The 27,958-nt window shown below is 42.1% G+C and overlaps 1 protein-coding gene across 8 annotated transcripts in view; it reads left to right on the plus strand.

The window, feature by feature from the left end:
• Positions 1 to 27,958, plus strand: part of DOCK6 (dedicator of cytokinesis 6) — a 439,831-nt gene that overhangs the window by 75,416 nt on the left and 336,457 nt on the right. For all 8 annotated transcript variants that reach the window (XM_078684817.1, XM_078684827.1, XM_078684835.1 and 5 more), the window contains exons 6-12: positions 738 to 950; positions 8,790 to 8,875; positions 9,849 to 9,915; positions 13,727 to 13,876; positions 19,211 to 19,291; positions 25,699 to 25,855; positions 27,547 to 27,671. In XM_078684817.1, the coding sequence (XP_078540943.1) occupies positions 738 to 950; positions 8,790 to 8,875; positions 9,849 to 9,915; positions 13,727 to 13,876; positions 19,211 to 19,291; positions 25,699 to 25,855; positions 27,547 to 27,671 (879 nt within the window). The remainder of the gene's footprint in view (positions 1 to 737; positions 951 to 8,789; positions 8,876 to 9,848; positions 9,916 to 13,726; positions 13,877 to 19,210; positions 19,292 to 25,698; positions 25,856 to 27,546; positions 27,672 to 27,958) is intronic.

The following is a 27,958-nucleotide window of genomic DNA, read 5'->3' on the forward strand; positions in this document are numbered from 1 at the left end:
CTCGGCAGTGTGAGGATGTGACACCTATGGGCAGTAGCTTGCAGCCCCTAGTGGGCATTGGGGTGTACATGCGCTGGTTGGTGATATTAGAGGTTGGCATTGCTTTGAATGTCAGGCTCTCATGTTGGTGTTCACACTGCACGACCGTGTCTTAGAGAGACTAAATGGTAGTGCAAGAAGCTCGCATTGGTGGGTTATGTAAGAAGCTGGATGTGGTGATCATTATCAGGAAGTCGAGCTAATGGTGCAGTTTTTCCAGCTAGCCCTGGTGGGCAGTATGTAAAGCTGGAGCGCCGGCAAGAAACGGATACAGTTGACCTATGGTTGGTGCCAGCAGTGCTAGGTAAAGAGAAGTTGGCAGTTGTGGGGAGCTGGCACTGGTTGGCAGAGCAGCAAACAGTTTTTTCTGGACCATGTGGGACAAGGACACTGGTGGGACGTGTAAGGATCTGCCATGATGGGAAATGCCAGAAGCTGGCACTGGTGGGTAGTATGAGAAATATATGTATTTTTTAACATATAAGAAGGTGACGCTGGTGGGCAAGGTGAGAAAATGGCACACAGTGGTCTGAGAAGATACTGGTGGGAAGTGTGAGAGGGTGGCTCTGGCTTGAAGTGTGAGAAAGTGGAACGGGTAGGAAGTAACACTGATGAGCAGTGTGAGAAGTTTGAACTATTGTACACACTGTTATCATTTTGAAGATCGCTCCTCATTCATTAATTCAATTACTTCCCAGGATGACTTGAAACGGCGCTCTGTCTCACTGGACGATACTCCACGGGGTAGCTGGGCCTCCAGCATCTTCGACCTGAAGAACTCCACCCCAGATTCACTGCTGCCCTCGCTGCTGGACCGCACTGCCATTGAGGAGATTGACCACCGTAATGAGGAGCTGCGGAAGGAGAACCGGCATCGTGAGATCATGTCCCTATTCTCTGCACCTGATGAGGTACGCATTGCCAGCTTCTATTTCCCCACACCCAGTCTCTCCCACAGAGCCCAAATGAAGGTGTGGGTACCTTAGACAGTTGCTGACTTCATGATCGTGTGGCAGATTGGCACTCACTAACACTTTCCTTTTCTGAAAGAATTCAAGGTAGTTCTTCAACTGCCTCTTTTGCAGAAGAACAGGCTATGTTGAGAACCATATGTCCTCATATGAAGACTTGCAATGAGTATCGGTTACATGATCATAATTTCTTTCTAATGGTAATGATGAAGTAAGAAGCATTAGTCAGCTTTTCATTCTAGCACCATAGAAGTAGAGAAAATAGGACAGATTATTATTAGCCTTTGCTTCTTCCAAGGAAGGCAGACTTTCATCCTCCCCAAAAAATTAACATCTGGACAGGATTTGTCTCAACAAGGTTTAAAACTTGATGCTCAATTGCAATGTTCTAATTTTCTAGTTTGTAAAATGAAGGCTAGTTTTATGTTTTTCGTTCCCCAGAGTCAGAGGCATGAAATACAGCTTGAATGGTTTCATAGAAGCATTTTAAACCGTTTCTTCTCCTTCAGCTAGCTCAACACTCTAGGCACACGCGTTAGCATCTGGTTATCAAGCCTACCAAAGTCGGTAGGGATGGACCTTTCCCAGGAAGAGCAGGGTCAGTACTGATATGTATAATGCAAGTAATGCAAGCTTCCTTCTAGAGTGGCACATTGGCTGAAATGCTACCCCTGCAATTGCCTGAGGTTTAAGCTATTTGCAAGCAGTACTCTCACTACCTGCTGTGTGGTTGATATCAAGACTACTGACTTGAACTTGCTCTCTTCAGTTCCTTCATCAAATTTGAAAAAAATGTAAAATCTTTGGTTGCTAAGATGTTAGATTCCTGTATGCTACGGAGTCCTGCTCGGTCCTTGGAGAAATGTCTAACTAATGGCTAACTCACCAGTTGGTTCGTGTGTTTTTCTGGGATTTTAGGGAAAAACTCGCCAGAAAAACGAATTATCACACAGATGCAATGCTAAGCGTACTGATGACATCGGGGACAAGCCTTCCTATCGTGTGTAGACTACTAATCACAAGGCTAATCACTGTATGAACCGTTAGCTAAATGGGGTCTCCGAGGGTGACTGTGGGGCACAGTGGATGCGGCCTGAGAAGGCTGTCAGTTGCGGCAGGACACTCGGATCCAATGTGGAGTGGACCAGGCAGATCATGAAGGAGCGCAGATCATGATAGCAAGATCTCAAACTTGCAGATTTGCAGACCAGTGCTGACATGTTTGTCGGTACAGCATGTTCACTGTGGCTGAAGTTGCGTTACCTGATGTTTCCGCAGTCGCCTCGCTGCTGATGGATGCTATTTGAGAGGGCTCACTCTTCGCATGCCAGTCCGAGGGCTCATTTTCATTGGTGGATTCACTCAAATTTGAGCGACACTTGCAGACAGTGAGCCGCTGCCAACTCTGAGTCAGGCTCTAGAACAGAAACCAATGGTAACAACTGAGGCTGAGGCCGAGAGTCTACTTTTAAGCCCTCTGTATGATAGATTTGTGACCCCAGCTCCTGACAGTAAAGTGAATATGTCGCCAACATTATCTGAAGTAACCAACGAACGAACAGGGTTAGATAATTTATTTGCTAATACCTTATCTAACTCTGATGTTTCTCAGAAATGATTGTCAAATCATTACACAAGGAAGCATAGCTGGAGAATAAAGGCAGAGGGGCTGAGTCTGTTGGAAAAGAATGTTAGTAATGGTCCTGCTATTAATCTGAAGGGGTTGTGGAAAAACGTACGAAGCCCTACCAAACAAGGCTCCATTGTGTCGATGGGCAATTTAGTTGCCCGGTAAAAAGACGCAATTTAAGAGGCCCAAAACCAGAAAGTAAAGCTTAAAAATCCAGAACCACCTAATGGGAGTGCCCTTCATAATTTGAGGGGAAAAATCCACAGAAAGTAGATATTCTGCGAATTCTAAGGAGATCGCACTACCACAAGTTTCAAAAGACCCCGGTGGGCCAATAAGGAGTTGTGATGTAGGAATAGCATCAGATCGGCAGTCTCCACTGTTTCCTGAAAATACCATCCATGAACATAAAATTCAATTATGACAATGTGAAGGAACAGCGAATTAGGATATTTGGCAAATGAGTGGGTAGCTTGGAACCTTCACTGCTCACTATTTTTCAACTCATGCAAAACTACTGACGAGACATCCAGTTATTATGCCGAAGTTAAGGCAGGTAACCTCTGCAGGCTACGGTGCCTGGTAAAATCTCTGTATTGTCTGATCAGATTAAAGATTTAGAGAAAAGACCTTCAAAAACAGAAGCTACAATGTATACCTCGGAATTGGTAAAGGCACATGGAGAGAAGATCCTGCCAGCCTAATTTAAACTTGAGGTTTTGAAAATCCACCAAAGGTGGAATAACCTGAGGGTGATTGGGATTCCAGAAGGCTCAGGAGGAGACAAAATGCTTAACAGTATATAATCAGGCTATTCCAAAGTACAACCCAGACCTGGTTTACATGATAACGACCTGAAAGATCCAACGAGTTAATCAGATTCTAATATGAGTAGGGCATCAGTCTGTTTCCAAAGGTAATGGGCCACACCCTCTATTGAGCTATTTGCAGAACCTTTTACTGCATCAAGCTATTTAAAAGCATCCCCATGTGCACCACTAATGGTTGATTTAGTTTATTTCTTTGTGCAATCCAATTTTTGCAATCAAACTGAGATGGCAGTTGTGCCAAATGATTGACCCTCTATAGGCATGGCTCTGTTAAAAATCTTAAGAAATGCCAAAATGCATTTCTGTCAGACTGATGGGGAAGTTGAAGCCTTTCTGTCACACCGGCAGAAACTAGAGGGACATAATATAAGATCTACAGGGTGTAGTGGAATGAGCGATGTTGAGTAAAGTTGGAGGCTCTGAGAAAACAGATAAGGGTTGTATTGTAATTGCATTTATATAGCGCATATTACCCCTGACGAGGCGTCAAAGTGCTTTTTCGGTGAGTAGCAGGCTACTCCAGGACCCATAGAGGATTAGTGTTGAATTAGTATAGTGAAACATGCAAGTACATTTTAAGTGGTGGATAGGTTAATCAGTTATTTGGATTTGGAATGATAGCAGAAGGATAGAAGAGGAAAAAAGGTTTGTATTTATATATCGCTGGTTACCCCTGATAGGGTTTTGACGCACGCTATTCAGGAAGCCCATAAAGGATTAGTGGTGAATTAATATGGTGAAATATGAAGTAATTTCAGTGGTGGATATTAGTCAGATATTTGGAGTGAGAAGGATAGCATAGGGATAAAAGAGCAAGAAAGGTTTGCATTCATGTAGCACTTGTTACCCCTGATCGGTGTTGACGTGCTTTTCTGGCGAGTAGCACGCGTTTCCGGAACCCATAAAGGATTATTGGTGAATTAGTATAGTTGAATATGGAATTTGAGAAGTGAACATGTTAGTCTGTTAATTCTGATTGAAAAGGATAGTGGAGGGATAAAAGAGAGAAAGATTTTTTTTGCAGTAGGAGGAGGCTTTTGGATGAGTAAAAAGGAGTTTTGGAGGGGAGGAGTCAGAGGGAAGAGTTTAGAAAGGTTTTTTTTAGGGGATCGGTATAGTAAAAGAGGTGTCAGATAATGCAAGGAGGGGTAGAGTAGGAGAGAGTCTAGAAAGGGTTATTTTGGGGATCATAGTAGTGGTAAGGGGTTTGGGATAAATGAGATTGGATGTAGAGGATATATTGATAGATGTATAGGATGAGACATAGGGCAGTGCATTGGAAAGAGAAGTAGAAAGATGTTTGAGATGAGTCAGGAGGTTGGGCTAGAAGATATATTGAGCGAAGTATAGGCTGGGGAATAGGGTAGTGCATTGGAAATGCTAAATTAGAAGAAAGTGATATAACTATAGATCCATAAGTACCATAAGTTTGTGGATGTTGTGGTCTGGGTATTGCTAAATGGGTAGCATTTCTGGCCCAGGCCTTGGTCAGTCTCGAAGAGGCTCAAACAGGCAACTGCCCTTGTCCTCTCCGCCCTTAGTCTCAACCCCCGGACTGAGACGCCCTAACCCTGGCCTTTTATAGCCCTAGTAATCAGGTGACTCCTTCAGCCAATGGGAACCCTGGCCCTAACGCACAAGTTACTTACCTTTGGTAACGATATATCTGTAAGAAACAGTAGTTAGTGTTAGATTCCCCACCCCAGAACATCCCCAGGCGTCAGACCGGACCAGGAAAGACCCCCCCGCTAGCAGCACCCCTGAGCGTTGGCAGGCGTCGTCTGCGGGTCCGCGCCCGCCACCGCCACACTTGAGTGTGTTTGGTGTTATATTAGAGAAATTATGATGACACGATTACATGGTAACCTGCCGAGTGGGCAAGGGGGACACACTGCTGCTGTCAAGAGAAGCTGACCGTGAAAGAATTGGGATGATTTGATTCCCAATAGCTTTTTAGGAAGGCTGGATTGGGGGTCAGATTGGGGCTGGTGTGTTGTGGGTCAGTACAGTGGGAAGCACTTTTCTGGGTGGTGGGAAAAAATGAAAACGAGTGGCTTTCTTTTTCTGGTTGTCAGTAATGGTTAAACACATGCTCAGAGAAAGAGGATCTAGGAGATCAGGTATGATATTCAGGAACTAATAATGATGTTCCAGTGTATAAGCAAAAAAATGTTTCAGGCTTAAATTGCCCTTTGAAACAGCGGCTCCGTAAGGATAAGGTTTTCAGGTATAAACCACAGATACTCTGTTTGATTGAAATGCATACTGCTTATAAAGATCGAGCCGTTTTATGTCAGATGATTTGGAGTTCATCATATACACAACACATCACTTTTTGATGAAAGGTGTAGCCATTTTAAGTTCTTGATCCGCTGTCGTAAATGTGATCAAGACTGCCGCAGACCACCCGAGTGGGCTAACCCTCAAATGAAGGCCAGTAGTACACTACAATACATATATGGTCCAGACAGTGATGATTGTGGGATCTTTAGTTTGCTAAACTTAGCATTGACAAGTTGTATCTGTAAGCTCATTGTATTGAGGGGGGCTTTAATAATAAATCGGAGTTGGCCTGTCAGATCTATAGCAGATACTTAAGAAAGAGAATCCTGTCTTCACCTAATAATCTGCACCGCATAGATATAAATGCAGGATAGACAAGATTCCAGTCTCACAAAGTCTAATTACTAGGGCTGATATAGATCCACGCCCTAAAATAACATCTGTTCGCAATCCTATATACATGATTATTTAAATACGGAAGAAAATAAGAATGGCCGGAGATGGACTGTCCTGCGTTCTCTACTTCTGAATACTACATATAAAAAAAGAATGGCCGTTCAATTAGAGGAAGTCATTAATTTTAATATTGGCTCTGCCCTCTCAAATATAGTTTGAGAGGCCTTAATGTCAACATTTGGGGTATTACTGCAGTTTGTTTCTGAGAAGACTTAAGATAGCATATGTATATAAGTGTGCAGTAATGTCAGGCTGTTTTGCTTCGTTTACAAGGGGAAAATGCACATGAAATGCACAAGCAAGATCATTGTGAGAGTGAGACACACTTAGCCCTTATTAAATGCTGTAGCTCTGCCAGAAATATATATTGGTAGAAGGCAGCAGCATCGGCAAGCAGAATAAGTATGGGGTGTCAGTTGGTAAAATTCTTACCTGTAACATTGCAGAGAAACAGTACAAGAACATGATTAGGTATATCAAGGACACTATGAACCAAAAGCCATCCTTGATCAATTTAAGGAAATTTATCATGAAATATATAGCTTTAACTGTACTGCATCGCAGATCCATACTGACAAAAATACTAAACAACTGCTAATATGTCATGTGTATCTCAGACCTAGACACTGACACTAGAGGGCGATATCATACTAGTAGAGGTTCAGGCAGCCATAATGGGAAAGCAGCAGGAGAGGTCACCATACCTCTTGAATTCTATAAAACCTTTGCTGACCTAATTCTACCGATGTTACTACAGGTTATTCTTGATATCAATCAAGAGCGGACATGACGGATTCATGGAATGCCATTAATATTGTGTTTCTTAAGAAAGGCAACCCAACAGAAGAAAGAGGATAATACTGGCCTGTTTCTCTAGTCAATGCTGATGCAGATCTGTGCAAAAATATTGGCTACACCGCCTGTTTCTTGTATGCAAGATCTTGTGAGTATACAACAATACCAGGACATACCTAGTAGGAGACATTACTAATCATATTAACATTGCAATATTGCTTTTTGATGCCGCCAGTACATTAAATCAGCAAGCCAGTATGATCCTCTTTGATGTTGCGAAGGCGTTCGATCAGTTGTCTTGGGTATATCTCTGGACAATATGGAGCATGGGTATTGGCAAAACATTTTTGAAACATGGACAAATTCTTTATCAAACCTCCACGGCGTGGCTGGCTCTAGCAGGTAAAATGTCGGAGACATTCAGAATTTACAGGACCAACTGTGGAAGATATCCCCTGTCTCCTTAACTCTTTGTGCTACACCTAAGCCCTTCTTACAACCTATAAAAAGTAACCCAGCGATATTGTCAAAATGAATATCCTCCACAAATTCCACTACTTTTTTCATGCAATTCTTTTGCATACACCTAACTCGTTCTTCAAGCGCTTAGACGCTGCTGTAGGTAGCCTTATTTTGTATTATCAGAGGGAATGATATATCAAGCTACCCCTCTATAGGGGGATAGTCATTGTCCGACTTCAGGACACATTTTTTGGGCAGCTTTTGTACAGCGTGTTTGCTGTCTTCTTACAGATAACAGTGACATTAAGAACCAACTGATCAAGCAAACAGATATTGGTGCAGATAGAAGGTATCTCCTATGCAGATATATTGTCCCCTAAATATTTCAGTTGGGCTCGCTTGTAGGTTATAATTGTTGATTCGAAATTATGGAGGGAATGGTGTAAAGAGTATCAGATTGCTATTAATAAATTGTGCACACCTCTGTGGAGTAATCCTCGTCTACGGTCTATTTTTCACAATTCAATAGCCAGGACATGGCACCATAAAGCATTTACATTTTTTGGGACAATTGTATGATCGGCTTGGCTTTTGTACCTTCCCAGATGTAAAAGTTGAATTTAGTAGTTGCTTTAATTATCTACAAATTCGGGACTATGCAGTAAGAACATTAGGCCGGCATATGCCAGTAACAGATCATGATCTATTATCACTTATGTACTCTACCTGAGAGACTGCAGCGAATTGTAAATTCTACAAAATAATGAGCGAGAACAGGACAGATGATATGACTGAGCTGGCCTAAAAATGGAATGTTACTTAAGACTGGGAAGGTTATCCAGTCAGGCGATATAGAAGAAGCCCTTAATCTAACTAGTTCTCTGGCAACTTCTGTTAATTTAAAGGTTTAGCAGTTGTTGTACTATACACTAGGGAAAATTATGAAGTGGTGCACCAACAACCCTGATATTGAAATAATTTACCCTAGATGCGGATTGCAAGCAGCCGATACAGTGCATATTGGTGAGCTGCCCACATCTATTTGGATACTGGTCCAAAATCACCCCGTTTCTATCGGATCGTTTACATTATGACCTGGAGTTAACAACAACGCATATAATGTTGGGGATCTGTCTGCAATAATTTCAATCACTATTATTGTTGCGTTATTATGCATTGCACAAGTATAAAGATTTGCATAGATTTTTTTGAAAATCAAAATATTCAGATTTCTTCTGAACAGTGTGCAACATTGTATGTTTGGTTGCCTTGAAGGTGTGTTCAGGAGATCCGTGTGACCGCATTTTGTTATCGCTCTTTTAGGATGAAGCGGTGGAGCGCTGCAACATCCCTGACATTCCCAAAGAACATTTTGGACAGCGGATATTGGTGAAATGTATCTCGCTAAAGTAAGTCTAACTTCCGTCTATTGAAGGGGCTTCCATGGGTTTACTCGTGGGGGATCTGAATGCTGACTGCACTACACTGGCTTCACTTAAAAAGGTAATTGTGTCTCGTAAGTATCCACTATTACATCCAGGGCTCGAGTCGGGGTACCACGTCCCCCCACTAATTTTACCGGGGGGACGCCATCCCCCCTGCCAAACAGCTGGACTTCACTCTTCGGCCTCTCTGGGACGAGGAGCTTGGCACCTTTCGTGATGTCACTTCCTGTTGTGACGTCATTTCCGGTGACAGCGTCACCCCACTTCTTTTTTCACGACTTGTGCCCTGATTACATCCCATTATTATAAATTTCAGAGAAAACCACTTCAATAAAAAATTGACAAACTAAATCAAACAAAACAAAATCGGAAGAATACGTTTATTCAAAATAACCATTGCGTGAGGGTTAAGGCCACGAACCCTAGCAAGACACATTTTATTTCAAAATAATAAATCCTGTAAGGGCTGGGGTGGATTATTTAAAAAAAAAAAAATTATATATATATATATATATATATATATATATATATATATATATATATATATAACTGTTTTTCATTTAAAAAGTTATCAACCAAATAGCTTTCCTTGCAGTGTCCATTTCAATAAATATAAAGCAATGTCCATTATTTTGATTGAAATTGTTCTCAGCAAAAAAGATTCTCTGAAATTGAATGTCTCTGAAATGTACTGAGATGGAATGACATAAATCCGTTCCGTCTCAGGTTTTTCTGCAAGCAGGCTTCTTGTATCTTATCACTTGTTCAGCTTCTCACAGACTTACCCTGCTCATCTCTGTGGGGGGAAGTCCTTGGTTTATTATTTAGGTGATATGTGTCTATACCGAGTGCCTTTGTCCTACAAATCCTTCCTACTGCACATGTTCTATTGTGACCTGTCTCACTGTTGATCTTAAGGACTTTTGTCTCTCTCTAGGTTTGAGATCGAAATTGAACCCATCTTCGGCATACTGGCTCTCTACGATGTCAAGGAAAAGAAAAAGGTGCGCGCTTTGTGACAGTAGTAATTTTCAGAAATATGCTTTGTTTACAGGCTTGCTAGTCTTACAGCTTTTTACATCTGTAAAAAGTATTATGATTGCTCTCCTCAATGTTTGCATGTCAGAAGGATGGGAAGCTGAGTCATCCCTGCTGGGATTTGAGCCTGCTATCTGCTGATCTCGCACGACTTTCTGAGATAGATACTTCTGACCCTCTGAGTGTAGGTCACTGGCAGTGGCTGCATTAATGATTGACAGGATTTTAAACAAAATTATCCTGATTGTGGAATTTCTTGTCCAGGCGCTGTCAAAAGGCCACATTTTAAGGAGTAGGAGGGAGCAGAATAAGTATGCTGTACATGGTGAGAGCACAAAGTACCTGGAAGTGATAAACCCACAAGGTGGGACAAGGCTGTTGGTAGTAGTCAGTCAAAATCACTTTATTCGGTTAATTTAAAACGATAAGGTATACTACATGAAATCTGAAAGAACCATTTAAAACATATTCATATTTCTTTAGGAACATGATCTTGTATACCAAAGACATCAAAATAAAAAATATTTACCATAATTACAAAGGATTTAGTGTACACATAATTCTTTTAAAACAATTTCATGCGCCAGAGCTCCAAAATAAAATAATTTACCATCATTTCTGTATAAGAACCAAATGGAAACCACATCACCAAAAACTTATTTTCATTTCCCTAACCGCCGAAACTAAAAAGCTGGCAATATTAAAACATTTCCCATGGGTTATTCAGCATCTATAAATATATTAGTGCAGGCCTAACCTGCATAAAGCCTTTATATTTCAGTCTAGGTATTAAAAAACGTTTGCGAATGTGCTCTTGGTAGTAACTTATCTGCAAGAGGGCACAGAGTACCTGATGTGTCCCCAGTGGGTATATACTAAATTCCTGATAGTGATTTAACCTCAGGAGGGCACATCATAACATGGTGGGATATGCTTGCAAGCTGGCACAAAGTATTTAGAACAGACGTCTTCTGGAACGGTCACAACACCAGAAAGTGTTGATCCCACAGGTTAGACTGCCTAGTAAGGCTGTGCTTAACTTCACGAACTATGGAATCCGGTATCTGAAGGGACTAACTTGGTTTTCCACATAAGAGTGCAGTAGTATAGGTGGACCTGGGAGAACAGTGTAAAGTGACAGGACCCTCAATAGCTGATGATTTCCCCAGTATCCCTGAAGCGGTCTTCATAGCAATCACCGTATGCTTCACTTCCAGGCATATCAAACACTCCAATTCAGTTGAGAATGTGATGTGACATCCTGCGTAAGAGTGTCGCTGCCCATTCATTAATCAGGCTCACTCATTTTCATAAACTGCTCCGGTATGGAAAGCACAGTCAAAGATCTTCTCTCATTACTCGGTCCTTTCAAGCATTTGTGGTCAGGTAGGCACTGAAAGAAAGACTGACTGAAGAGGTTCCTATTGATTCCTAAAACCACAGGTCACCCTCAATGTGAACTCTTTCCATGGCATCACCTTGGGCTTGTTCCAGACCCAAGGCATGTAGACAGGGAAAGGAGGTTAACCTTACATCTGAATCATGCAGCCTAACACCATGCTTGTGGCTCTCAATTCATTTCAATTCCTCCCTTGGAAAAGGGGATTTTCTTTGCACTGTTGCATTCTACCTGAACAAGTAGTCAAATTAAATCTGCCAGTGTCTGTAACCTTGGGACTGTGCTTTGAGGCAGAATGTTTGCCCTGTCTCAGTTTGTCTAGTAGTAGCAGTCACTGAGCATAGCCTTGGAACTTGCCCTCTTGCAGTATAACTAAATACTCTATTTGTGTAATTTCAGAAGGAAAATAAATGCTACTTATTTACATAAAGAAATACAGAATGGAATATGCATAAAAAAAGCTTAATCAGCACAATAAAGCTGGTAGTAACAAGCATTGCAGTCCTCCTAGTTCTGGTTTACCAGTGAAAGAGCCCCTTCAGTCACTAGTTAGTTTAGACACTCAATAAATCAGCATACTTTCACTCTGTCACTCAACCTTCTACTCATGTGAAAGATACATTGAGATGAAAAGTAGAAATGAGAAACAATGCTACTGCCTAAATGTGGTGGTCAAGTGCTTGCAATAAGGAATATGTTCAAAACAAATCAAACATTGCTGCAGGCAGCTATCTTGGAGTGGGATTTTTACAGTATACTAACAATCCATCCTTCAAGGTCAATTTGCTTTAACATATGATTTTCATAGTAAATACTTCAGGCCCACTACCTTTGCCCTTTGGCCTATAGCATCTAAAATAACATTTCCCAATGAACTAATGTGTCCTGCAGTGATTATCATTAGGCTGCAACCTTAACAGGCCCACACCGATTGTGTGGAGGATAAGCTTTCCTTCAATGAAACTATCGAGATACAGTCATAAAAGTACAAATATGTACACAGTAGCAAAACAATACAAAATGTTAACGATTATCCGGATGCAAATGTTCTACTCTCTGAGTTTATCAGTGAGGGTAACCAATGGCGAACCTCTCATCCAGTATAGTAATGTGTAAAGTTTCTTGTAATGAAATACCTGTACACAGGCTTTAACACGGTGTAAAATCAATCTAACCACATAGGCCGATTGTCTTTAAGAGATACTTCTCACAATAAATAAGTAAGGCGTAGGCCTTTGTCTTAACATTTTCTTGATAAACAGGATGTATTTGATGTTTAGCTGGCCACTTTGAACAACTCCAGCAAATTGTCTTAAGCATAAGCGTTCTCACAAAGAAAGCTGTGCAATACAAGCAACTCTCTTTTGTTGGAAGAACAAACCTGCTCAATCAAAACTTGCAGAGCGGCCGATTAGCATGTGGGAGGTGCCACATCCCCTCTCCCAGTACTGTTTTTAAAGCTCTCTTCTGTTGAGCACATAACGTAAGAAAAAGTCAGTAAAATAATATCTTGGCAAATTCGGAGTAGCTGGAGGGCAGCTGAAGGCTAACCAACCAACCACCTCTAAGCCTCTGATCCCAGGTGATTTAAATACACGATTTGGAATCAAAGGTGATCTCGCTTTATCTATCAAGCATGGTAATATGTGCTAGATATGGCTAAAATACATCCTCCATCCACTAATCCACTATTAAGGACATAAACAGGATATGAAGAAGCTCCTGAAGAGACACGTCAGTTCCCAAGCTCCTTGAAGCGACACATCAGTTCCCGCTTTCGTTGTGTACGTTGTTTCCCTGGGGACAGAGCAGTCGTCCCACCAGCAGGTGCTTTACCACAGTGAGGGTTCTCTCTTGGTAGATGTGTTCTCTGTTTTGTTCATACCTTTTTCCATCCATCCCAGTTTCCAATGCAACTCACTCCTGTGTGGAAATACAGTTTATTCCAAATTTGTGTTTGTTTTCACCGTCAGACTTTAATCTTCAACATCTGTTTTTTCTTGCAAACCAGCTGATGACTTCCACTAACTCATATTTGTTTGAGGTTGTACTGTGATGGCAGCCATTGGCACTTCATGAAAAAAACCTCCTCTCATACATGGCTTATAAATTTCTTTATTGCCCGGTACTATTTCATATTAAATGTATAAAAATACATGGTATGTTTGTTCACAGATGTTCTGTTTATTTTCAGCATGTTACAAAACCTCAATAACCCTAGAGCAATGTGTATATATAAAGAAAAACCTCTTCTCTTCAGAGCAGTTTACCACAAGGATCTGAGCAACAGAACAGTTACTTTTATTCAATCGGAGGGTGCAGGTGCGCCAAACATAACCTCTTACCTTTTCTTTTTTTGTGCTCTCTTCCCAATGCAGATTTCAGAGAACTTTTACTTTGATGTGAACTCGGATGCAATGAAAGGAATGCTGCGGGCACACGTCGCTCATGCAGCTATCTCCACCCTGGCACGATCTGCTCTCTTCTCCATTACCTATCCCTCACCAGATATTTTTCTTGTTGTTAAGGTAGTTATTTACTTCTTGGTAAACATTTTTTTTCTTCTTTGTCCAGGTGTTCAGTACCATTTAGATTGGTTACAGAGTTTTTTTTTATTTTATGAAAGTCATTTGTTTTTATATTCTTTTAATTACATTTTATCGAATTAAAATACAATTAACATACAAGTAAATGTAAGTTGGATTTTAAAAAGAATAAATATATAAACAAGCTTTATATTAAAAAATGGTATACACTTGTGTAAACTTAAAGACTTCATATACTATATCTTCATGGGTTCAGGAGACACAGAAGGAGAGGAATTCACTAGTCCAAAAAGAAAAAAAAGTCATAGACGTTATACATGCAAATCATTTTAAGAAGAACAATTGTAATATTTATTAACAGTTGTATTTCATAAACTTGGTTTAGTCTATAAGTTCACTTTTTAAAAAAATGTATATTTTTTTTTAGCATGCAATAAGAAGAAAGGTTCACTTAAAGCCACCACTTGGCCAGCAGCAGTATATGTGAGAGTCAACCAGCAAAAGTTAAGACCGGGCCCACTCTTGAGTGCCAAGTTGGTCTAACGGCTAAGGCGCTCGACCTCAGATCTGGGGATCTGGGTTCGAGTCTCGGTAACGACGCCAAAAACCCCCTGTGATTCTGGGCAAATCACTTAATCTCCCCGTACCTAAAATGAAAGCGTGTCCTCATGTAATGTAACTGGTACTATGTAAAGCGCTCTGATAACTGATTCGGTTTGGTTCTAGTTCGCGCTATATAAAACTCTGCAAAAAAAATAAAAAATTAGTAGGCCAGCAGGATATTTGAATATATTTAAAAATAAAATACATATAAACAATAAAATGCAAAAAATGCATAATACACATTTTAAACCATAAGTCTATCAAATAAAACAAAATGTGAATATATTCCATGCATATTTATTGTCTAACACAAATGAGCGATTGTAAATCTACTAAATTAAATGTCTGTTCTCATATCTTAATATACTTGTAAAAGTAGTGTTCACTACAGGTCACTTGGATTCTAGTCAGCTGCCTGCCTGCTGGGTCAGTGGAGTCCCTACTTGCCACCCTCTGGCAGAGGACAGCCCACCACATTTGGAGACCCCTGCTTACCTGGCAGACATCTCCTTGCCCAAAGTGCCCCCCCCTCCCTGCCCCAACAGCAGATGTACTTTTGGTAAAGCTAAATGCTGAGTGGGCTGTCATGTTTTTGGAGCCCACTCTGCATTCTTCTTTTCATTTCTGAAACAAACCCCAAAAGTGGAAAATAATGTCCAGGAGCTCAGGGGTGTTTCTCCCTGCGCTCTTTTCCTTTCAGGGACTGCTGCTGCACTGGCATTGAGATTTCCTACTTGGACTATGTTGCTTACAAGCATATTGGTGAAATGTAATCCTTTTAAGAAATGCCCTTTTTTAAACATATTTAGTAGATGAAAAATTGCCATAACTGAAGAACCTAGGTTGCTACCTGCTCTTTTCTCCTGAAGAAGACCATATAAACTTGTACTATGGGTCGAAACGTTGACAGCTTGTTACTTGGTCACTCATTAACTGTGAACATTATACACATGGGATCTATTATATCCTCTGGGACATAGATTAATGTACCTGTGTGAACTTTGTAACACGGATTGCGAAACTTGTATGTCTGTTCATTTTATTGTGTCTAATATGTGTTTGTGTAACTATTGAAGCGTATTGTTCATTTATTGATATGAAGGGTTTGTAATAACGCTCACTGAAGCTCCACAAAATAACAATGCATGTAAATGAATCAGAAAGAACGTTTTTCAATTTGACATTGCAAGTGAGTCCGATTGCGACAAAGTGCGATACATAGAATGAGACTTCAATCACTGTGACCAACTGACTCTTCACCGAATGGGATGCTGTGTCAAGGATTTCAGATGGCAGACCCTTTTCAGTTTTCAGTGATGGAAACTTGGTGATTCCCCTCCTCTAAATGAGGGATGACGAGCATAATTGAGACAGATTTGCGCGGGGGATCACGCTCTGCTATACTCTAAATGCCTATGCTTCTCTTGCGAATGGAACCCTCTGTAACAGGGCTTGATTATGTAGGAGTAGAAAGTTTTACTACAATTACCTACATTATAAACAATCATGGATTCATCTTGCAGTTGGGGCAGGACTGTCTCATTTGGAGTGAAGTCAAAAACTGATCTTCTTATGATTGGTCTCAGTCAGTTAAGCAGTGTGCTAAAAACCAGAGGAATGAAAATGCCATGAGTAATACGTTTTGGTGGAGATTCCTCCAAGTATCTGTTACCTTTTTTGTTGCCAATGTGAGTTGCCATAAAGGTGATGTCACCACCAAGACTTGAGTTGCGAGTTTTCTGTGGTATAGTGGCTAAAGCTGTGGCTCTCTGACATGATTGAATAATTGATTCAGAATTATTGCTAATAATAAAAAATTTTAAAAAGCATGGAAAATAGACACCCACTGCAAAAATAAAATAGACTAAAGCCTGAATTAGCATACTGTCTGGAGGACGCAGAGCGTTTGGTTAAAATTTGATATGGGACAAGAATCATAGAAGTCAGGGACAATTGTTCTCTGCTAAGTCTTGTCTACACAAGGTTCAAATTAACACTGTAAAGGCTTAATTTTTGTATATTTCCCTTCCATGAGGTGTTCTTTTGTTCTTTTTAATGATGATATATTAATTGTATTTTTTAATATGTTTTTTATAGCCCCTGTAGGCTATTCTGTCACTCTTTGATGTATTTTTATGATGACGTTTTATGTGATGATTTATCTCTGAATTTCACTATAGATATATAAACATTTGTTTTTTTATTGTAAGGACTTTCATATCTTGAATGAAGTCGTTCCAACGGTGTGGTGAATCTGACTGAGTGGTGTGACATTGGTTGCTTGAGAAAAACAGAAAATACAGGTTCAGAGGGAATCTTTATAACTATATAGTTTGTTTTGGTGCTCTGTCCCTTTGGACTTTTTGAGCCCCTCTCCTTGTTTTCAAGGACTTGAATTGCATACATTTTTTGTGAACTGTTGTGTCTTAATTCTGTCTGAATTACTCCTGATATTCCCAGCCGGATTCCCAAAGCGTTTTATGTGAGCATTTGTGACTTGCTCATGAATTTATGCTTGCATAGGAGTTGCACAAATTTCTTTTGGTACAGGGGGAGCCTTTCACTTCAGGAAATTGGAGGCTTGACGATATAAAACTTTGTCTTGGGTGACGTTAGGACACTTTGCTGGCCTTACAAAGGCTAATCTTTCCCAGCTTTACAGGCAAAGGTTACACTTCTGCCACCCATATTAATTTCATGTTTGGTTGTGAAATACATCGAATCTTGTGGAAAAGTATTTTAGATTGTGTAAAATAATTTTTAGCTGTTAGAAAAATATAGTTTAATATACCAGTGTCTATTGTAATGTGATAATATTCAAGCTTGTTATTTCCATAACTCAGTTTCCAATTTGACTACTATAATTTCAGGGTAGTACTTCTTGTTTGCGCTTTTTCAGTTGTGTTCTGTAGAATAATTTTTTTCCCTTCATTTAATTCTCCATCTGTTTCTTAACAAAGCTCTTTTATTGAGACCATAACTTTCTCTTGTGTCTGTGTTCGGTGCGATCTATTTTGAAAGGAGCAGTGTTTACTATAAACCTTCGTGCTGCTTCTCGCTGTTGTCTGTGTGGTCTGAAACCTCCTGTGAAATAGGGTTATTTTCTCCACTGTAGGTCTCGGTGCCATATCTTACTGCTGTTGTCTGTATGTGTTGAGCTTTTTCTATTGTTAGTGTAGTTATGTTTTCTGGTCTAGTTCTCGTTCCCTTTAGTATCTTGGTATTGTTTGTATGGGCTCTTTTGACTTTCTATGCGGGGGTAGGTTTTGTTCTTATTCTCACATCTTGCAGCTGTTGTTCCCCTCTAGCAGTGCTCTAGTTGTCAGGGCTGATGCTTACTATTGTTGTTAGTGTGGGTGCAGCTCTCTACCTGTGGTTAAGTCCCACATCTTGCTGCTGTTTGCTGTATGCTGTTTGTATGTGTTCGGCTGCCTATCTATAGGAAGTTGGGTTATGTTCTTTGCACTACTTCTCAACACTGTACCTGCTTTTGTATGTGTGGGTTTAGTGCTCGCTATGTGTGTAGTGGAGCAGGAGTCTGTTCTTGTGTTCTCACATCTTGCTGTTGTGGTCTGTCAGTGCAGTCTTTCCCTGTAATGTAGAGCTGCAGTCTCTGTTCTGAGATCTCAGTGCCAGATCCTGCTGTGATTGCCAGTAATGTGCATATGATGTTTTTTTACATTCATATTTATCTGTTTGTAGAAGCATGTTATGGACTCTCTTGCATTTTTAGGGTATTCCTGGTTTTGGTTCTAGATATCTGAAAGTCTTCTCAATTTGTTCTGTTTTTGAAGTTTGGTTGTGAAATAGACAAAGAGTTGTTCCTGTCAGATGAGTGCAATGGTATGTACGAGACCCCTACCTTGGGTACCTAGTTCTGTGTGCCGGGGGTGCATGCAGTGGTCAACCGTCAGTCCTCTACATTAAAGACAGATCCTCCCCATCTAACATCCAACATGTTGTGTAAGGTGCTAGGCTCACAATCTGTTGCCGGGCCTTGTGCAGTGGTACAGCCACTGTAATCCTGTCACAATGTACTATACCCTCCGCAAGGATTGTGTTTTGATAGGCATGCAGCAGAAGCATTGCACGCGGTTTCTATTGCAACGCTGCAGTAGGCACTTAGTAGTCATACTGCCATTGTCGACGTTGAAGTTTCCATATTTAATTCTGGGTATGATTAAGATATGGACATTACTCACTCGTCAGTGATTCAAATTAGGGACCTATTTATTATGATCATGATTATTAGTATTTTCATTTAGTTTAGAAAAATCACAAGCAAATCTCGAATTTCCTTTTTATGTAATTTATATTGGAAATCAACTTGTACACCTCAACCTTTTTATTATCTAGTGTTTTTTTTAATGTAATATTTCTTTTTACCTTTTTAATTATTGAAGAGATCCCCGTTACCCTTCCCTTAACTTTTAGAATTTTCATTTACTTTAAATCTTCCATATGTTTTAGTCTTCCCTACTCGTGTCTTAACCCTTGGACAATAACCCTTAATGTTTGCCTGTCTCTTAATGTTTTTGACTCCAGAGTTTTTGTTTCCGCCCTATAACCTCCTGATTTTTGTGTCCAGATGTTAAAATACCGATAAAAGGGCACGTCTCCTTTCTGATGGCAAGTTGTGCAGTGTGCATGACCAGGATTGTCTGTCCATTTATTTGCCTTCTCTGTGCTTCATTGTTTTTTTGGTCCCTCCAGCTGGAGAAGGTCTTGCAGCAAGGCGATATTGGGGAGTGCTGCGAACCCTACATGGTGATGAAGGAATCTGACTCTACCAAAGTAAGTGATGGCGCTAAGGGGAGAGGAAGAGGTGGTATAGTTGTGCAACAGATGTCAGAATATGTCAGTTCAATGTTAACGTTTGTCGTGAGGGAGATCCGAACAGCAGTTGCTGCTGTAGCCTGAAAGACTGGTGATGCTGATAGCTGAAATGGATCCTTGCTCTCTCTCATTAACACTGGATAGGTTCTGACGGAGTCTTCTCGCCCTTCTAGAGGTGTGCCTACTACATCACAGACACTACCACAACCTTACTGTCCATGTCAGGGGGACTGACTCAGTCTCCCAGTGGTGAGCCCTGAACGTGAGTGGCATTTTCACCCCTCTTGTGTAAGCCCTCCAGACATTTGTGTGTGTCTGTCCCAGCCCTATTGGCACATCAGAGCGGGAGTATGAAGAAGTCTCTCAATCTGTTATTCATCTATACATTGGCCCTTGTTCCAATTGTGTACATTGCACATCTAACGTGGCTCTCCATGGACTATCATATGACACAAATACCCAAGTTTCCGTTAGTACCCAAGTCACAAAAACACAAAGCTGACATTGCACCGCCCCAGGCCGTAAAACATAGAGCTTACATTGCTACTGCCAAGGCTGTAAACACATCGAACGTACATTGCTAATGCTCAGGCCATAAACACATAGACCTTATATTGCTACTGCCTAGGCTGTAAACACTTAGCGCTCACATTGCTACAACACTTAGAGCTTACATTGCTACTGCCCAGGCAGTAAACACATTGCTACTGCTCATCTAATACTGCTTGACGTCAGTAACATGGCAAGTATGAGAATTATCACAAAGATTGCTTTAATGTGTTTGGATGCTCAACGGAAGAATATTTGATGTGCTGACCAGGTGCGCGTTCCATCCAGAGACACGCTGTAACTATCAAAACTGGCTGATGCCCAAAGGCGCACCTGCTCCCAGTCGCACAACGGACAGGCACGGGCAAAAGTCACAAGTCCAGTTTAATGCAATTTAATCCATGTTCCCCTTAGTAATCGGCTTATTACTCTTTCTTCTTCAAAAGTTTCAAAACTCTTTGACAAACATCGAAATTCCAATCTTCAAATACATGAGAAATGCCTATGCCGGCTATTTTCTACAGCATGTCAGAATCAAAAATTCTTCCTAGGTAACCACAATGATATACTCTCAGTGCATTTCGCGCATGGCACTTCTTCAGTGGTAACTAGAATGTAAAAAAGAATCACATCAGCAACCATACTAATTTCCAGTTGGCCACCTAATTGTGTTAAAACCAAATGTGTAGCATGCAACTGACAAATGCCAGCTCGTGTAAACCACAGCCAAAACATGCAGTAAATACCATATCCTATATTCACGTGTTTTGTGAAATACAGTAAAACAGAAAAGACAATAAAACGCACACATTTATTGTGTAACTGAAAATATGACCCAAGAGAATTAATAAATTGTACTACATGTACACAGTGTAAAACCACGAATCTGAAAGAGACACGTTAGTAATAGATTCCTTACCTAAGAATATCCCCAGGCGTCAGAATGGATCCGGAAAGTTTTGCTTATCAGTACCCCTGCGCGTCAGTAGGTGGCGTCCTGCGGCTCCGGGTCCGTCACTGGCATTGTAAGCGCCGAGATGACGTCATGGAGACTACTTAGGCGCCACCCATGCGCGCTGACGTCTGTTCTTTATTTTTCCGCGCCAGCAAGCACAGATCCTGATAGAGCACATACCTAAGCCACTTTTTGACTTCTTTTTGAGACTTTTGTCTCACCCCTTGTTTCCCCTGGTGCATGTAGGGATGCCTGGATTTAAGTCCTGCGGGGCCTGCCGCCGTAATATATCCGTGGCGGACCCCCATGATGTTTGCCTCTACTGCCTGGAGACTGATCACGACTCCCGGGCCTGCCGGGACTGTCGAGCCATGGCCACGAAGGCCTTGAGGGAGCGGTGCCGGAAGTTGCTGGAGGTCCGGCATTCGTCGCACCGCCGCTCCAGGTCTATGGGCTGTTCTCGTGACCGCTCGGGCTCCAAGTCTTCGCCCTTGGATTCCAGTATGCGACGCCATAAAAAGAAGTCGAAGAAGCGTGCTCGCTCTCTGACGGCCCCCCGCCACTCCTTGGATGCGGATGCGGGGTACAGGGGTTCTGCCCCTGCGGCTCCTCTGGAGCCTGAAGTCCCACGGTCTACCTGCCCTACCTGGGTCCGTCGGCGACTCCCGAACAGGTGCAAGAGTTTCTTGCTGCCATGGACCGCCTTTTTAGGCCTCGGGCTCCCACCAGCGGGCCTTCGGGCCCTGTGGTCCTGTGTCCAGATCCTGTTGGCCCATCAGTGCCACCAGCAGATCCAGCTTCGGCGCCACAGGATCCTACGCCGTTGGCTCTGGCCCCGGCGCCACGAGGTCCATCGCTGCCGGCTCCGCCCTCGGCGCTGCAGTGGGTGCCGTTCATTCCACCCTTGCCCCGATTCCAGGACCATTTTGTTCCTAACTGCGAACAACATTGGGAGGCGGCGCTGGTCCGGCCCCGGCCGTCGCCGTTCTCTGTGCCGTTTCCAACGCCGTTTGTCCCTTCTCCGGTTCTGCCGCCGTGACCGGCCCCTCCTGCACCGGAGGCAGAGGAGGACTGGGAGGGGCCCCAGGACCCTCCTGCCCGGCAGTGTGACTCCGAGCAGGATTGGGTGGACGACGATGGAGAATGCAGGCGACCTCGATGTCTCTTCTGACCCAGGGTTTGCCTCCCCCCGCCTACGATGGTGTAAGGTGCTTCCTACACGATGGTGCTCCATCGGGCTGCTGAGGCCCTTAACCTCGACCTCCCCACGGTGGCCCTCAAAACTAACCTCCTCATTGAGGTGCTCCAGACGGCATCTACTTGTCCAAGCCGTTGCTTCCCTTTAATGACGCCCTCTTGGGCACTTGGTCGCGGCTGGCCACTGGGGCCCCTGTGGATAAGAATGTCGCCAGATGTCACCGCCTGGTGACCCTGCCTTTCTGACCACTCATCCCACGCTTGAGAGTCTGGTCATCTAGGCCTCGACGTCGCAGCGTGCCTTTCCCACGGCCCTGCCAGATAAGGACTCTAAGAAACTGGAACAGTTTGGCAAGCGGTTGTTCTCTTCTGCCAGCTTGGGGCTGCGGTCGGTGAACACCGCCTGCTTATTGGGCCGCTACTCCCACTCAGTATGGGATACTGTTGCTCAGGTGTTGCCTCCGTGTCCTGAGGAGGTCCAGGCAGTCCTTCCTCAGGCGATTGCTCAGGGTAAGGATCGCCATTCCGTTTGTTTTGGACACCGCCGACTCGTTGGGCAGGGCGATTTCTACTACTGTGGCGCTGCAACGCCACGCCTGGTTGCGTTCGGCTGGGTTCTCGCCCTAAGTCCAGGGCTCGCTCATGGACATGTTACAAAGGAGGAGAATGGGTTTGGATAAATGTCAGGAAGATATGGCGCTCAGCGGTTACCTAAACGTTGGTAATCGTAGATAAAGTAAGTCCAGTGCAAACAGGTCAGGGGAACAAACCCAGCAGAAACCAGCCCCTGCTAAGATAGACGTATCTCCTACCAAACAAATGCAAAGAGTGTCCTGTGCACACGATTATCTTAAGCATTGGTTCTCAAGTGAGCAACTCAAAATTAGGTCGGTGTTCAATATATGATTCCAGAGTCCATCATCATAGAATATAGTTATTTTAATGGTTCAGTGTTGATCAGTAAATACACAACCCAGATGAGAAAACCTGCTGTATACACATACCCGTACTAGCAGCCGACTTAGACAGCACGCCGGTCAGGACAGACCCGTCCTGAAACGTGTACCAGCTCCACACACGGCTCGCTATACCGAAGTTTTCCTGTGATGCCGCCACCCCCTAACCGATCATCACTGGCGCGCCACTCATATTATTAGATGCCCCATTACCATTAACAGCCCTGGAGAGTCACAGCCACACACGGTGTGACGAAACACGTGTCGGCTATTCTCTCTTGTATGTACTGATCAACACTGAACCATTAAAATAACCATATTCTATGATGATGGACTCTGGAATCATATATTGAACACCGACCTAATTTTGGGTTTCTCACTTGAGAACCAATGCTTAAGATAATCGTGTGCACAGGACACTCGCTCATGGACATGCCCTTTGTTGGCACCCACCTGTTTGGCGATAAGGGCTCACAGGCCACAGCCTAGTCTTTGGGTCTTTCTCAAGAACCTGGCCACTCCTGGTTTTCGTTCCTTTCGTGGCCAGGGCAGAGGCACCCAGGCACGTTCCTTCAACAAGCAGAACCAGTCTCAGTGCGGCCCTGGTTGCGGCTTCCGCAGGGGCGGGTCTGGGAATTACCGTGTGGGTCAGTCCACCTCCACCCCATTTGTTGATCGACAAACTTCATGTGCTAACGCAGGTGAAACAAATCCCATTCCAACATGCCTTGAAATTCAAAACCATACATATGCCCCTAGGACAACTCTCAAGAAATGGATAAAATGCATGTACATTTTACAATAACAATGGTAACATCAAAGATGAACTGTGTTTTTGCTACTTGTGATGTTCTTTTCATCAATAATGTACATCAGGTCACCTGATTTGTGAATGCAGATATGACATACATTTTGATACACTGTGAAGAATCTGTTATAGCCCCAGATTGTTGTTTCAACAAGGTTATAGGGCACCCTCTTCTTGTCACAGATGTGACTCTTCAGTCTTTTATCTCTCTCATGTGCTCGCTGATTCACCTGCTATGAAGAATAACTGTGAGGCGGTCTTTGGTATCATCTTTGGGCTTGACCTCAATACTGAAACTGCAAGTCAGTGCTGCGCACTGCTGATGAACTCCATGAACTGTCAGCCGCCTCCACCTTGCCAAGGCATGGCTAGACAAAGATCACTCAACTCTATTGCACTGGCTCTTGTGAATATCTGTGTGTTTAATCTTGAAAAAACATGGTTAAGGCTAAAACACCTGTAGTTCGTTTAGGAACAAGTTGTTACGTCTGGTTGGTTTTATGTTTGAGATACCAGTACAGTTTGGGTCCATGTCTTCTTTGCCTTGTTTCTCTATCAGACGTTTAGCATTGGACAGAATTCAATTTGATGGTATTTATAATCAGTCTCTCATGTACTATGCATTGTTACCTATATTGATGCACCTATGTGACCTCCAAATTAAAAATAGGTGATTCCATATACGCTCTGAGGTGCTCTATTCGGAGGCCACATAGAGAGATGTATACATTTGTTACCTGCTCAAATTGTGTTCAAACACTGTTTGGCCTAGCCTGAATACTGAGCGCTTTATGCAAATTTTTTCCTGAGAAGTGGCTATAGTAAATATTTTTACACAGTCAATAGCTCGTTATCATTCTCGTTCCATATCAGAAGCCCTTTTAGCCCACTTAGAATTATCATCATGAGTCTAGTGGAGATTGTTTAAAAATTATCAGGGCCCACAAAATGGAACTTTTTAAGTTTTCCCATTGAAACCTCCACTCAATGAACCTGAACATTATTAGCATTCTGTTAGGTCAAACTCTGATCTATTGACTTATAAAAAGGATGGTCAAATTCAATTTATCAGAGATAAGTCCATCCTTGTGAGGTAACTTTATCTGTTTTTTGTTTAGTTGAAACCACAAGAAGGCAGCAACAATATATAAAGTACATTGAGTGTGTCACTTACAATACCATTGAAATTCTCTAAAAATGCAGAGGTATGTAAATGTTGATGAGCATCGAAAATCTCAATATTTACCATTTAAGATACCATAATAACCATCATTCCCATTCTGGGCTCAAACAGGCAACCTCCACAGGCAGTCCTCATTCATATCCAGTGCCAGTGTTGTATCTGTTGAGGAGTGTTAACTTTGTTTAGAGTCCCTACCTGGTGAATTGTGGGACCTTTGACATTGTTTTGTCAGAAAGACTCCTTTTTTTAACGTGTATATTTTTTGTAGTTTTCGAATCATTGTGCTACTGATTTTTAGATTTGTATGTAGCATATTTTTGTCTTCAAATGGGCATGACTGTGTTATCGCAAGTACTGGGTGGCATATAAAGAAATGTCTTGAGCAGTAAGCATATAGAACTTGGTGTAGAAACCAGCAGAGAAAGAGATTGGGTTTCGCGAGAGCATCACAATCGTATTATGAGTGGAAGTGGTCATTTCCATGTTGATCTTGTTCTAAATTACTGCAGTGACTGCAATGATTCCCTTGAATACATCGCCCATCTTTTTCATGCACATTATTGGATAATTGACCAGGCTTAAGCTGTCTCCTATTAGGGTGCTCGATTGATAGAATCTGTTCTTATGTTTATTATGGATGGCTTGCTTCAGTCTCCTTGGTGGTTCTGTGTATAGTAACCCGCCTCTCATCTTCCAAATCTTGTTTTTCTTTTGCAGAATAAGGAGAAGCTGGAAAAACTACGGGGACAAGCTGAGCAGTTTTGCAACCGCCTGGGCCGGTACCGCATGCCATTTGCATGGACAGCTATTCACCTCATGAACATAGTCAGCAGCACCGGCTCCCTGGAAAGGGGTGACTCGGACTCTGAGAATGGTAACGCAAGCCAATGGTCTGAGTCCCAGTTTGGTACTGCCAGGCACTGAATCTTACGACAAATAGGGACCTTTTCAAATTCGCATTCCTCTATAACAGGGACGTGTCACATTTTAGCACTACACAATCAGTTAATCCAGTCCAAACAACTCTTTGTATGCTTGAGAGAATTGAGGTTAGATTTATACCTTCTTATGTCATTGGTTGTAATTAAAATGTTTCAGTGACATGACAGGCTGCTGAGTGCACGAGAGCAGTGTTTAGACATAGACAGAAATATACTAGTAGCAAAATTGTAACCAAACCTTAACCTAATACACAACAGTGGTGAGACCGCATCTTATGTTTTTCAGTTATGGAAGCTACCTATGGATTATTGTGTCTTGTTTTGTAAGGTATAGCTGGAGTATTGTGTACTGTTCTGAATGCCATATCTCTAGTGTTGTCTAGCTGAAAAGCAACAACTGGAGGGTGGCAGTTATGTGCTAGAGGTATTTGCCATTTGTGGTGACCACATCCGTGGTATTGCTTCACTCCCTAAGACCATTTCTGGAGTACTTTACCCAGTTTTGGAAGCCACAACTTAAGTATTGTTCTCAGCCCTAGGGTTGCCAAATGGAGCAATATTTTCGGTTCGGAGGAAGCATCTAAATTTGGATCCTTCATTTCAGCATCAAAGGAATCGTCTTCCAAAACCTTGAAAAGTTACAGTCTGGTCATTATTTCTAAATCGGTTACTAAATTCTGATGTAATAAACTTTACAAGTTATTTCTGTCTGAAAATGTTGCTTCATTCTGCTTTCTCAGAACTGCTGATTTGCTTTTTACAAGTCTCTTCTCAGGGCATCCCTAGACTGAAGACATTTTTGAGCTTTTTTATTATCTCAGCATGGCCTCAGGCCAACTAAACTACTGCCCAAGCCAAATGGTTTGTTTGTGACGAAAAACAAACTAAAAAAAGTGCTGACAAATCTTTATTCACAAATCTGTTTCCTTGAAGTTTTCCAAACAAATGCCATTCCCAAAACATAGAATTCATCTTTGTGTCCTGCTTCATGTGAAAAAGTCCCAGAAGTTCTATTTTTCAGGATTCTACAGATCTCTCGACTTCCTTTTATAGGGAACCCTCTCAACCCCTTTATTCTTTTTCACTGTCAACCCTCTGTTGGTCCTGTATTTGGGGAGAGCAGTCCACCTCCTTTTCTGTTGTTTTCATTCCTATTCTGAAGTTGCTTCCTCCCTTTTCTCTCAACTATCAGTTTTGTTTACCAGTTACCTCTACCCTTCCCACACTAATTGTACATACCATCTAGTACCTCTGCCACTACCTATGCACTACTACTGCTAATATTTTCACTCCCCATAAGTTCTACCTCAGTGGCTTTTGTTTTCGGATATGTGTATGTGTTTTTAGTCATTTTAAACTGTGATTCTGGAAGCGTTTTGTTCATCCTGGAAGCTCAGTTTTTGTCTGGCTGTGTCCATTAGGTATCTGTCATGGGTGTGTTTTATGCAGTGCCTCCCCTGCACTTGTGAAAAAGACTTAAGTTGCATGCGTATTAATGGAATGTTTCATGACTCTTGGAAACCCTAGCTGCAATACAAGAAGAGGATGCTTTGTAGCTATTTTCCAAAGATTAAATATTCTTCAGGGATGTGTCCTCAGCCATCTTGCATCTTTCTCGTCACAGAGCGCAAAGGAACATGGAATGAACGCAAAAGAAAGATGCTGGAGGTTAGCAGCTCAAATGATGAGATGTGCAGCTTCTCCACCTTCAGGCCAGCAACGCTCACTGTCACCAACTTTTTCAAGCAGGTAAGGAAATAGAGTCTGTCCTCTTCTGCCCCTCCTCATCCTTTCGGATTCCTAAATGTCTCAGGCATCCGAGAGGCACCTATCTTTCTCCTTACTTATTTTCATACTCTTCAGATTTCATTGTATGCTACTGTCTTTCTTTTTGTGTATTACCATATCATTCCTTGTCTGTCGCATCTTGTTTTATCTTTAGCTGCACCCGTGCTTGTTCTCTCCTGTCAATCTTTCCACTTTTACATTACTTTTTTTGATCATCTCTATCCCTCTCACAGTCTTCTTCCATCTTT

The sequence above is a fragment of the Lissotriton helveticus genome, chromosome 1_1 (assembly GCF_964261635.1).
Source record: "Lissotriton helveticus chromosome 1_1, aLisHel1.1, whole genome shotgun sequence".
Lineage (NCBI taxonomy): Eukaryota > Metazoa > Chordata > Amphibia > Caudata > Salamandridae > Lissotriton > Lissotriton helveticus.